Source organism: Vipera ursinii, assembly GCF_947247035.1.
Source record: "Vipera ursinii genome assembly, chromosome: 2".
Classification (NCBI taxonomy): domain Eukaryota; kingdom Metazoa; phylum Chordata; class Lepidosauria; order Squamata; family Viperidae; genus Vipera; species Vipera ursinii.
The window spans coordinates 124186904-124200748 of record NC_139513.1 but is presented as its reverse complement, the minus strand read 5'-3'; the positions used below and the strand labels follow the sequence as shown (position 1 = coordinate 124200748).

General features: G+C 40.5%; 1 protein-coding gene across 3 annotated transcripts in view; it reads right to left on the bottom strand.

Moving 5' to 3' along the window:
- The window catches only part of PCYT2 (phosphate cytidylyltransferase 2, ethanolamine), a 42762-nt gene that overhangs the window by 26232 nt on the left and 2685 nt on the right, over positions 1-13845 (bottom strand). For all 3 annotated transcript variants that reach the window (XR_014491760.1, XM_083356656.1, XM_083356657.1), the window contains exon 2: positions 8314-8402. Coding sequence is in view for 2 of the 3 variants with exons in the window: in XM_083356656.1 (XP_083212782.1) it covers positions 8314-8402 (89 nt within the window). In the remaining variant the exon portion in view is untranslated. The remainder of the gene's footprint in view (positions 1-8313; positions 8403-13845) is intronic.

The following is a 13845-nucleotide window of genomic DNA, read 5'->3' as shown; positions in this document are numbered from 1 at the left end:
TGAACCATATTCTAGGCAGGAAAGTAATGTTAAAAATGTCAGTGAGTTAAAGGACAGGCCCTCAACCTTTTGGGCACCAGGGACCCATTCCGTGGAGAAAAGTTTTTCCACAAACTGGAGAGTGTGTGGTTTTGTGTGATGCCTGCATCCCACAGATGAGGCTTTTCTTGTTTGTGTGGACCAGTTGCTGGCATGCCACGGACCGGTACTGGTCCACAGACTGCAGGTTGGGGACCCCTGAGTTAAAGTATATTCTGAGAAACTGGAATTTAACAATTTATGAAGACCTCTGGATAAATTGTATCTAGAATGCTACAAAAGTAATGACTATATTCATCTGGAAAGATGTTCGTGCACCAAATTCTAAATCTTGTTTCAGTGAAATATAGAATAGAATAGAGCTGGAAGGGACCTTGGAGGTCCTCTAGTCCAGCCCCCTGCTCAAGCAGGAGAACCTATACCATTTCAGACAAGTGACTGTCCATTCTCTTCTTAAAAACCTTCAGTGATGGAGCACCCATGATTTCTGGAAGCAAGCTGTTCCACTGGTTAATTGTCCTCACTATTGGGAAGTTTCTCCTTAATTCTAGGTTGCTTCACTCTTTGGTCAGTTTCCAACTATTGTTTCTTGTCCTGCCCTCTGGTGCTTTGGAGAATAATTTGATCCCCTCTTTTTTGTGGCAGCCCCATAAATACTGGAATACTGGTATCATGTCACCCCTATTTCTTCTTTTCTTTAGACTGGCCAAATCCAAGTCCTGCAGCCGTTCTTCTTATGTTTTAGTCTCCAGGCTTTTGATCATCTTAGTTGCTCCTCTCTGAACTTTTTCCAAAGTCTCAACATCTTTTTTGTAGCATGGTAAACAAAATTGGTTGTAGTATTCCAGGTGTGGTCATATTCGGGTTTTATAAAGCAGTACTAATACTTCGTGTGATCTTGATTCTATGCCTGTTTATACAATCCAGGATAGTATTAGCTTTTTGGCTGCTGTTGCACACTGCTGGTTCATAGTCAAGTGATTGTCCACTAGGACTCCAAGGTCCCTCTCATAGTTGCTGTTTTTGAGCCAGGTCTTGCCTAATCTGTAATTGTACCTTTGAATTTTCCTGCTTAAATGTACAACTTTGCTTTTCTTCGCATTAAAATTTATTTTGTTGGATAGGACCCATTGTTCAAGTTTGTCAAGATCTTTTTGGATCCTGAGCTTGTCTTCTGCGGTGTTAGCTATTCCTGCCAGTTTAGTGTCATCTGCAAATTTGATGAATTCCCCTTATATTCCCTCATCTAAGTCATTAATAAAGATATTGAAGAGTACTGGGACTAAGACGGAGCCTTGTGGTACCCCCACTGCTTACTTCTCTCCATGTGGATGTAGTACAATTGAGGACTTCTTGCCGAGTACGGTTTGTCAGCCAGCTACAGATCCATCTGATGGTGGTGTTGTCTATCCCGCCTTTTTTAACTTATTAAGCAGCAGGTTGTGGTCTACTTTGTCAAATGCCTTACTGAAATCTAAGTGTACTATGTCCACAGCGTTTCACTGGTCTACTAATTTAGTCACTTTATCAAATAATGAAATAAGATTGGTTTGGCATGATCTATTTTTAACAAACCCTTATTGGCTACTAGTTACAACTTTGTTTGCTTCTTGTTGTTTGCAGATCTGTTTTTTCATTATCTTTTCCAGGATCTTCCCAGGTATTGATGTTAGACTGTTTAATCTGTAGTTTTCTAGGTCTGTTTTTTCCCCCCTTTCTTGAAGATGGGAACCACATCAGCCCTTTTCCAATCCTCAGGTACTTCCCCGGTGCTCCAGAATTTTTGAAAGATATGGTGCAATGGTTCTGAGATAACATCTGCCAGCTCCTTCAGAACTCTGGGATGTAATCTGTCAGACCCGGTGATTTATATTCATCAAGGTCGGATAGGTGCTCTCTTACCATTTTCTTGCTTACTTTAATTTTTGTTTCTAGTTTGTCTTTTGCAGTAGTTTTTTTATATGTTGGTCTATACCGTAATTTCTTCTTGTGTGAAGACTGATGCAAAGAATGAGTTAAGCAGTTCTGCTTTCTCCCTACTGCCTGTTACTTCCTTGCCATCTTCCCCCTTTAGTGGACCTACAGTTTCCTTAACTTTTTTCTTATTATTAATATGTTGAAACTTTTTTTATTGTCCTTGATTTCTGTTGCAAGTCTTTGTTCATTCTGAGCCTTTCTTTCCTGACTTCATCTTTGCATGGCTGTCTGCTGATAATCAGCCTTAGTTATGTGTCCCTCTTTCCATTTTTTGTACTTGTCCTTTTTGTCTTTCAGAGAGAGCTTTGTGCAGAGAGAAAGAGAGCTTTGTGCAACCATGCTGGTTTCTTCCTGAATTTCTTGTTTTTCTTTTTCAGTGGTATTGTGCTGGACTAAGCTTTTAGGATCATATTTTTCAGAGTTTCCCACACTTCTTGCGTTGTTTTCCCCTTTCGGATTTTCATCTATGGAATCTTTCCTAGGTTCTCTCTGAGTTTGTTAAAATTAGCTCTTTTGAAGTTTAAGCCTCTGGTTGGATTGTTTTCTATTGCTTGTGTTTGCATTATATTGAATTTCAGCATTACATGGTCACTTTCACCCAAGGTGCCGGCAACTTCAACTCCCTCTATCACTTCTTCTTGATTAGTAAGGATTAGGTCTAGTATAGCTTTACTTCTAATTCCCTCCTCCACCTTTTGGATGATAAAGTTGGCAGCTAAGAATCTGTTTGATCTCTCACTCACTGCAGAGTTTGTCTCCCAGTTGATATCTGGATAGTTGAAGTCTCCCATTACTATTGTGGTATGCTTCCTACATACATTTGTTAACTGGTTGGGAGAGTTCATGTATTTCTTCTGGTTGGTTGGTTGGCCTGTAATATGTCAAACTCAGCCCTTGAACTAGTTTTGTTTCAACAGAGACAAGATCAGATCAGATGATTCTATGTGGTCTATGCTTACCTTTAAATTTTACTGATTTGCATCAGCGCATTATTAAGACTCTTGAGTATAAAAGAAGTAGAACCTCAAAATTTTGGAGTTCTTTTCACTCTGCTTTTAACTTTTGGTTTCTTCTATATATTTCTTCTTTTGCTTTTTTTAATCTCCTTTTTTCATCCACTTAGTTCGTCTTTTTCTTTCATTTATGAAGGATTTCCTATAATAGTGTTATACAGAATTATAGTTTATATGTAAGGAGGAGGGGATCAATTTATTTTCCAAAGCATCAGAGGGCAGGACAAGTAACAATGGATGGAAACTAGTCAAGGAGAGAAGCAACCTAGAATTAAGGAAAAGCTTCCTAACAGTGAGAACAATTAACCAATGGAACAACCTGCCTCCAGAAGTTGTAGCTGCTCCATCACTGGAGGTTTTTAAGAAGAGACTGGACAGTCACTTGTCTGAAATGGTATAGGGTCTCCTGCTTGAGCAGGGGGCTGGACTAGAAGACCTCGAAGGTCCCTTCCAGCCCTATTCTGATTGATTATCACATGCTATCAATTGTAAAGTCCTTATAAGTTCTAATAAAAAAGTAAAGAAAACAAATATTAAGAACATGAAAGAACAACTCTGGCAGACCAAGGATTGCACATGATCTTTGACTGATCTACCATAACCAATTTCTGAAAAGTGGACAAAAAATAGAAAAAAATAATATGACAATTTTAAAAATTAATTTAAACTAAACTGGTTATTATGATTAGTCTTGGTGTGTTTAATATTTTTTATTTCCACCATATTAAAAATATAATTCATCTCAAAATTTTGGAGAGATCTTTGGGGATGTACCCAAGATTTTATGAAGACTGCAGGTTTTACACCATCAACTTATCTCCAACTGAAGTTTGACCACGCCACTTGAATTCTTGTAATATAGGCCAAAATCTAAATAAAGCCCCAGAATTTATAGTAGATCACAGATGACAGTATGAGGTTAGATTAATAAATATGTTGGTTGAAGGGATTTTTTTTTCTTCCTAGCATTTTCCCACAAGTGCAGAGTCTGTTTTCCCCCCCTTTCTTTTCTTTTTTTAAAAAGACAGGACAGGATATGACCAACCAGCTTGCCTCCTAAGCCTCGTATCATGGGCTAAAAGAGAGTGAATGACTGACTCAAAGTCACCCCACCTGATTTCTATGCCTGGTGCCTTACCCACTAGACCAGGGGTAGGCAACCTCGGCTCTTTTATGACTCATGGACTTCAACTCCCAGAATTCCTGAGTCAGCTATGCTGACTCAGGAATTCGGAGTAATAATAATAATAATAATAAGTTGGAAGGGACTTTGGAGGTCATCTAGTCCAACCCCCTGCTCAGGCAGGAAACCTTATACCATTTCAGGCAAATGGCTGTCCAGTCTCTTCTTGAAAACTTCCAGTGTTGGAGCATTCACCGTTTCTGGAGGCAGGTTGTTCCACTGGTTAGTTGTTCTAACTGTCAGGAAGTTTCTCCTTAGTTCTAGGTTGCTTCTCTCCTTGACTAGTTTCCATCCGTTGCTTCTTGTCCTGCTTTCAGGTGCTTTGGAGAATAGCTTGACTCCCTCTTCTTTGTGGCAGCCCCTGAGATATTGGAACACTGCTGTCATGTCACCCCTCACCCTTCTCTTCATTAAACTACACATACCCAATTCCAGCAACCGTTCCCTGTATGTTTTGGCCTCCAGCCCCCCAATCATCTTTGTTGCTCTTCTCTGTACTCTTTCTAGAGTCTCGACATCTTTTTTACACCGTGGAGACCAAAACTGGATGCAGTATTCCAGGTGTGGCCTTACCAAGGCATTGTAAAGTGGTATTAGTACTTCACTTGATCTTGATTCTATCCCTCTGTTAATGCAGCCTAGCACTGTGTTGGCTTTTTTGGCAGCTGCAGCACACTGCTGGCTCATATTTAAGTGATTGTCTACTAGGACTCCGAGATCCCTCTCACAGTTACTACTATTGAGCAAGGTACCACCTATACTATACCTGTGCATTTGATTTTTCCAGCCTAAATGTAGAACCTTACTTTTTTCACCATTGAATTTCATTTTGTTAGATAGTGCCCAGTGTTCGAGTCTGTCCAGATCCTTCTGTATCTTAAGCCTATCTTCTGGAGTATTGGCTATTCCTGCCAGCTTGGTGTAGTCTGCAAATTTGATGAGTTCCCCATCTATCCCCTCATCCAAGTCATTAATGAAGATATTGAAGAGCACTGGGCCCAGAACAGAGCCCTGGGGCACCCCACTACACACTTCCTTCCATGTAGATGCGGTTCCATTGAGGACCACACGCTGAGTACGGCCTGTCAGCCAGCTACGAATCCATCTGGTGGTGATGCTGTCTAACCCACATTTTTCTATCTTATCAAGTAGTAGGTTGTGATCTACTTTATCAAATGCCTTACTGAAGTCCAAGTAAATTATATCTACAGCATTCCTCTGGTCCACTAGTTTTGTCACCTGGTCAAAGAATGTAATAAGATTTGTCTGGCATGATCTGTTTTTGACAAACCCATGTTGACTTTTAGTGATGACTTTGTTTGCATCAAGGTGTTCGCTGATTTGTTGTTTGATTATCTTTTCCAGAATCTTCCCAGGTATTGAGGTCAGGCTGATAGGTCTGTAGTTTCCTGGATCTATTTTTTTCCCTTTTTTGAAGATGGGAACTACATCAGCTCTCTTCCAGTCCTCTGGTAGTTCCCCAGTGCTCCAGGATCTATGAAAAATATAGTTCAGTGGTTCTGAGATCACGTCTGCCAGTTCCTTGAGAACTTTGGGATGTAATCCATCTGGTCCTGGTGATTTGAACTTGTCTAGGCTGCACAGGTGTTCACTTACCATTTTTTTGCCTATCTTAACTTGCGTTTCTATTCTGTTTTTTATGGCACTGGTTTTGGTAGGTTGGACTGTTTTTTCCCTTTGTGTAAAGACAGATGCAAAAAACAAGTTAAATAGTTCTGCTTTCTCCCTATTGCTTGTCACCTTCCTGCCACTTTCCCCCACTAATAGACCAATCATTTCCTTAACTTTTTTCTTGTTTTTTATATGTCGAAAGAAGCATTTTTTTTGTTATTTTTGACTTTGGTCGCAAGCCTTAGTTCATTTTGAGCCTTAGCTTTCCTCACTTCATCTTTGCAGGCACGGGCTATTTGCTGATATTCTGACTTAGTTATGTGCCCCTTTTTCCAATTCTTATACTTGTCCTTTTTATCTTTCAATTTATCAGAGAGTTCTTTATGCAGCCATGCTGGTTTCTTTTGAGAGCTGTTATTTTTCTTCTTTGTTGGTATTGTACTAGACTGGGCCTTTATTATCTCACTTTTCAAAATTTCTCAAGCTTCTTGAGTTGTTTTCCCCTTTAGGATTCTCATCCATGGAATTATTCCCATGGTCTCTCTAAGTTTATTGAAATTAGCTCTTTTAAAGTCCAAGACTCTAGTTTGGCTGTGTTCTATTGCTTGTGCCTCCAGAATGTTGAATTCCAATATTGCATGATCACTTCCCCCCAAGGTTCCTGTGGCTTCGACACCTTCTATCATTTCATCTCTGTTTGTGAGAATTAAATCCAATATGGCTAATCCCCTAGTTCCCTTCTCTACTTTTTGAGAGAGAAAGTTGTCTGCTAGGTTTGACAGGAATCTGTTTGATCTTCCACTTGGTGCAGAGTTTGTCTCCCAGTTGATATCAGGGTAATTAAAGTCCCCCATTACTATTGTGATGTGCTTCTTACATACCTTAGTTAGCTGACTAGCAAAAAGTTCATCTATTTCCTCTGCTTGGTTGGGCGGCCTATAGTATACACCTATGGCAATGTCATTTTTCCCCCCTTTTATATTGACCCAAATGCATTCAAGTTTACAGTTTTCGTCATTGTTGTGCTCTATTTCTGTAGAGATAAAGTTATTTCTTAAATATAGAGCAACTCCACCTCCTCTTTTATTTAGTCTGTTTCTTTTAAATAGTTTAAATCCCTCTAGCTGTGTGTTCCATTCGTAGGTTTCGTCCCACCATGTTTCTGTAATGGCAACAATATCATATCTGCCCTCATGTACCTGAATTTCTAGTTCACCCTGCTTACTGTTCATACTCTGTGCATTAGTGTATAGACATTTGAGTCCTTTATGACTGACCCTGTGTTCACTTGCTGCATAACTTGTGTGGTGCCTGGCTTCCCCTATTTTCTTAGATTGCCGGGGACAGTGATGTTCTGTATCAATTAACTCACTATCCCCATTATTTAGTTTAAATGTTCCTCTAAAAAAGCTGTGATTTTATTGCCAAGTAACTCAGTCCCTTTCTTGGATGGATGCAGACCATCTCTTTTATACATTTTTTCATTGGACCAGCTACAGACATCGTGACTAATATAACCAAAGCCTTCTCCTTTACACCACTCCTTTAGCCACATATTAAATTGTGCTATATGCTGGCCTTTTCCATTTTGCTCCTTATACACTGGTAAAACCTCTGAAAAAGTAAGCCTACAGCCTATTCTGCTAAGTTCCTGCCCCAAGCTCTGGAAATCATTCTGCACAGAGAGTACATCTTTTTGGGACAGATCATTAGTTCCAAGATGTACAGTAGCCTCCACATCACAGTCCTTGCTGGCATTCTTGATTATTTTAGAAATACGCTTCTTGTCCCTACTGGCAGTAGCACCTGGAAGACACCTGACCTCTTTCAAAACCTCTGTGTCCTTTCCTAAATTTACATCCCTTATAATTGAATCACCAACCAGAAGGTGGCTTCTCTTTTTGGATGCCTTTCTGTTCTTGCATGACTGGTGTGTAATACCAGATTCACACTTCTCCCTGTCGAAAACAAGTTTTTCATCTTGGACCACGATCCCCTGCTTATTTGAGTTATTATCACAGATACCTTTACCTGTCTCCTTAATGTCCCTATTAAGGTCAGAAAGGGCACTGTATCTGTTGTGCAGGGACACAGCAAAAGCTTTGGGTTTATGTTTCACAGAGTTGAAGTCCATGAGTCATAAAAGAGCCGAGGTTGCCTACCCCTGGTCTAGAGTCCAAACTTCCTGAAGTGAATATAAGAGCCAGTTAGGCCTAAAGGGTAGGGCACCAGGCTAGAAGCCAAGAGATTGTACGTTCTAGTACCACCTTAGTCATGAAATTTGTCTGGATGACTTTGGCCCAGACCTCTCTCTCAGTTCAAGTCAAGTCAGGTTGTTATTGTGGGGAAAATAGGAGGAGGAAGGAGTATTGTGCATGTCCACCACCTTGAGTTATTTATAAAAACAATAAAACTGGAATAAACAAACAAATCATAATTTTAGAAAGCATAGTAATGCAGTTTTCTTACCATCTGTGTGGACTCCCACAATCAGATAATCTCCCATTGCACGAGCTTGTCGCAACTGGTTGGAGTGTCCATAATGTACCATGTCATAGCTACAAAGAAACAAACAAAACAAAAAGTTACAAAGGAACTTCTATAAAGGCATGTTAATGCTTGTTTTCATAAGATTCCATCATTAGCATACATAGAACATCGCAGTCCCACAAAACAAAGAATTTACTCAGCTGTACCATCAATATTGCTTTTTAGTGGTGCCTACAGAATTGGAAGCTTTTAGTATCTGCCCCTTTTGTACAGTATCAAGAAGAGTGGAGCTTGCATTGCAATAGTGAAGCTCTTTCATCATTCCCTTCTTTTGTTCCTTTACTTCACATGACTACTCACAAGCAGCAAATTGTAAATATGTTTCCAATTATGTTACTGGACATTTATCCATTATTACTGTTTTTTTCCTGTTATTTTCCTTCCTCTGCACTTCAAATTTTGACTTCGGGTATCCATAACATCAATAATAATAATAATAATAATAATAATAATAATAATAATAATAATAATAATAATAATAAATTCTAGACTTCTAATAAATGGAAAGTATGTATATTATCAATAAATTTAGATACACTTTTACAGTATTCCCAAAGAGCCACAAGCAAAAAGTCTGAATATATTTGAAAATATATATATCTGAATATATTTGAAAATATTTTTCTGACGGGAAAGGAAAATTAAAAGTGTGATAAATGCAGAAATTCTCATTATCTCTGCTGCATCAGTAATATATTGAACTGAAGCATTAGAGGCATTAGAGAGGAGGAGTTTGTCTTCTTATTCCAGGATAAAAGATTAGTAAAGAAAGAGTAGAGTAAATGGGGAATGGCCAATCATCTTTTTAGCTATCATGAACTCTGAGAAAATAAAATAAAAAAACTCAAAATACTTCATATTTTGTATTCACAAAGTACTTAATATATTAAATGTATTTCTTTGAGAAGAACTTTTCAAACTCAATACACATTGGACTCATTCCTTGTACTGGTAATTGTATGTTCATAACATTCTGGCAATTCTACCTTGATTTAACTTTAAAAGTGCAGGAGATGAAAGATGCTGTGTGTACGAGTGTGTGTGTGTGTGTGTACATGTGTAGGTGGAATCTCTCTCTGCCACAACTGGATCCTGCTCTCACTCTCCTTTCCTAACCACAAAAAGGATCAATTCAACCAACAAACCCTGGAAAGCAAGGGGGTTTGGCCAGAGTGCAGGAGCTTTTGAGAAAGAGAAGAGAAAGTGTGTAGGAAGTGATTGAAGGGAAATAAGAGATTCTGTTATGTATTAAGCTTTATTGCAACACCTAAAGCTGTGTATAAGAGTCACCACCAGGAGGCGTTGAACTGTAACTGTTTTGGCGGGAAGCATTTCGGCGGGAAACAGAGGTTCAAACTGATTGAGTATCTGGCCAGGTGCTGGCCAGGTATATATAAGAGTGCAGGTAGCCCCTATTCCCCAGTACAGTTCCTTCCACCTAATAAAGAGCTGCTATGCTGTACTCATTGTCTCGGTGTCCTTCCTGCTCTCCAGAACCCACTACACAACAGATTCACTCATGGGCAACTAGCTAAGGATTGCTGAGGAGAGCCCTATCCTGGGAAGAGGTGCCCATATTCTGATTAATTTTGGCAGACAGAGTCCTCACAGGCCATTTGCCTGAAAACTGTAAGATGGCAGACCACAGGTTGGAAGGTATCTCCACTGTTGGGGGTGGTGTAGTACCACAGGGCGGTGCAAGTACTGCAGATTGCGAGGAACCCAAGAGAAAGCCTTGAAGTCTTATTGCAGACAGTGGGAAAAAGCATGGGAGGCTCAAGATCAAGGATCCCACCGAGGTCTCCTTTAGGGAGGCGAATGGATGCCTGGAGCCAGGACTACGTAATTGCCTGTCCAGGCAGGAATGAGTAAGAGGCACGTGCACAAGTTATATAGGAAATGGATTCTTCTCAGGGATGAAGCAGGAATTTTTTTTTTTGGCTAAATAAAGGTACTTAAAAGAAAAGAACATTGGTGGCTTTTTTTCTCCTGTCTGTCTTCTCTGTAACCATGTGATATGTTTGTTAAGATTTTTGCCCTCTCTAATTTGAGATTTACGGTGGGAATGACCAGGATATGAAAATCTAAGAGTTCTGTTTCCCCTTTGTTCTCTTTCCCTTGTCTTTGTGTAAGCTTCAACTGGTGCAAAGTGCAGCGGCACGGACACTCTTGGGAGCCTCCCGATACTCCCATATCACACCTCTCCTCCGTGCGCTGCACTGGCTTCCAGTTGCCTTCCGTGTGAAGTTCAAGGTGCTAACAATGACATACAAAGCCCTACATGGCATGGGTCCGGACTACCTACGGGAGCACCTTCTGCCAATGTCAGCACCCCACCGTCCTGTGCGCTCCCACAGAGAGGGCCTCCTCAGGGTGCCAACGCTCAAGGAATGTCGGCTGGTGGCCCCCAGGGGGAGGGCATTCTCAGTGGGTGCGCCAGCCCTCTGGAACTGCTTGCCAACCGAAATCCGGATGGCCCCCGAAGTCCGCACCTTCCGGCGCGACTTAAAAACTTACCTGTTCCAGCAGTCCGGCCTGGCCTGATAGCTCTAATTGGGGTCCCAGTTTGTTTTTTACTATTGTTTTTTTCACTATTGTTCATTCTGTATACCTACCTTATTCTGTACACCGCCCCGAGTCCCTCGGGAGAAGGGCGGTTTATAAAAACAAATAAATAAATAAATAAATGTATGTGTGTCAAGTCTTTGTGTGCTAGCTAAATATAACTGTTAAATGTCTCTAATTCAAAGAGAAAAGTATTTAAAATTGTGAGAAAATAATGTTAAAATAAGCAAAGCAAAGAAAAATACCTTCACTCTAGTCTGCGTGACCAGCAAATGAGGGTGAAGAGAACTGTGTTTCCCTTTTTTCCTCCTTCCCTCTGTATGGTTTTAAGAATAGCCCAAAGTTACCAGGAGAGAATCTTTTAGATTAATTTGCAGGAAATGTTTCACTCTTGCATTTACTGTATGTTTTTAAATGGGTTTCATCTGTCTACTTAACATCTTCAATCTTAACCTTAATGTCTTTTCAAACCCTGTCAGCAAGCTATCCACCCCCCACCCACCCCATTCCACATCTCCATTTCTTATCCTCTGTTCTCCATTCCTCATGTGTGACCAGCAATGCCCCTTCTGGGAGAGTCACTCACAAAGTGGGGACGGGGCCCTGTTCTCTTATCTTTCAGCCCTGCACAGATGATTCCCACAATCTTTGGAAGCAGAGCACACTGACCCAGACACTGCCTCCGGAGGAGACCCTCCATTCATTTGAGTCAGAGAATTGGTTTTGGATCCAGCCATCCACTAGAAAGTCACCATGCAAGCAGAGTGGAACAGATCTTCCCAGGTCCTACATCACCCAGATGCCAGTGAAAGCTGCAGAGTAAAGAAGGACTCCTGGATCCATTGGCCCCCACATAAAGCCTCAGAAGAGAACTGGAAAGACTATGGGAGAGGGCAGAAACTCATTGTAAGGTTTTCTTTCTTGCCCCCTTTATGTTTTAATAAGCCAGTTGAATGGATTTATGGAGGGATGGTATTTGGGAATGGTTGGCATAGCAAGTACTGAACACCTTGGACTTCTGCCTGGTGGGAAGGAAATTTGTCTAAGTATTACCTGTTTTGTATTAGTAGCTGCACAAACACACACACACACACCATTCATAATCACACTGAGGTTATCCCCATGTAAGGTTCCCCAGGCTGGTTCTTGCTCTGTGGCACTTAGGCCTTTGAATGCATACCTTCCTGCAAATTCCATGGGAGGGGGAAACCATGCCCCACAGGAGATTTACAATTCTATGCTCTTACTGAGGAGGTAGCAGGAAAGAGATCTCCAAACCCAAGATCCGAATATGTTGCACTGGTGGACTCATAGTGTGAGTCCTAGGGATCACTATGTGCAATTTAAGAAATATTAATAGCCTGGCTTGCACACTGGCTAACCTCAACTTGACATCACAAACTTGGATGCACTAAACTAAGTTTCCTGCTAAGGCAGGAAACAACCCTTGAAAATGGGCAGCCAGTAATTATTTACTAAGGCAAAACATGGCTGTGAAGAATTTTGGAGGCATGTGCTTCAAAACCCTGACTGGAAGCTCACAGGAAGTGACATTAATCAGCTAAAAAGGATTGGCACAGAATACTGGACGCCATAAATTTCTTTCCCACCTAACATAACTTTTGCCCTGGCTTCTAGAACTTCATGGGATGAAGGCTCCCCTTTTGGGAGCCACTGCAGGGATCCTTTTCTGCTGCTTGTATCAGTGTCTTCCCCTTTACATTAATAGTTTAAAAGCTTGTTTCCCTGCATCCTGGAAACCCTCCCCTATAGAAGCACTCATCAAGTCTCCCTGATCAGATCAATTCTTAATCTTGTGCCAGTAAAAGTGTGTCACCCACACCTATATGGCACAAAGGGGGGATTGTTGGAAGTCAGCACCCACCCACCCTCCTAGAGAAGGAAATATTTTGGGGAATTTTAAAAAAGGCAGAATATTATATGTCCCCAAAGGAATAATGGAAAAAAAATCTTAGGCAGAAACCAACCCCCCCCCCATCTCCTTCCCCCAAGCAGACCAGCTTTTAGAAATGCAGATCTGGTAATTCATCCAGGGAAACTGGTGCAGGAAAGCTGGAGCTGAGGGGATTAGAAAAACAAAGACTGCAAGGAACATGACCTTTAGGACATAATAGGATTAACCCATCATCATTAGAATACCAAAAGGGCACACTCAAGGTCAGGTCAAAAAACATTGCACAGAAACAGGAACAACCTCAAATACAAAGCAAAAAAGAAGGTATAAAAACTCTGAACTCCATTTTGTCAACTCTCCCAGAATCTCATGCTGCTGTTGGTTCTATTTTTCCACTAAAATCCTTTCCAAACAACCTCCATTTTATTCCCAGCTTGGAAGTGGACCTGATTTTTCTTTCTACAATGCATCTTGAATCCTGTCACATTTATATCCCCTATACATTTTTCTGTTGTTTTTAAAACTTCGCTAATGAAAGTTATTGAAATTAGGTTTGCTCACACTTTTGGTTAGCTTAAAATTCAGCTCAAATAAAATCTGAGTTTCCATAATTACATTTCTCATTTAGCGCAGCTTATTTTGCTAAGATAACAGATTATTTTTTTCCAAACTAAAAACAAAAATGTGTGAGTGGAAAGATGGATTACATATTAATAAAATAAGAATAGTTTCAGGAGAACTTCAATCCTTCCCGTTTAATTTTGGCTGTAACCCAGATGTAGCAAATGCCAAGCAGTTTCTAATGGGGCCCACACCTATCATATAACAATTCAAAATTAGTGCCAGCATTCCCACAAGTTATCTTCCAGGAGTCATATGACTTTAAATCCAGTTCCATAACAACTTCTGGAACAATTCCATGTCCATTTGTCCCCTTCCTCTGTAACTCAACTGGAATATTGCTGATATTG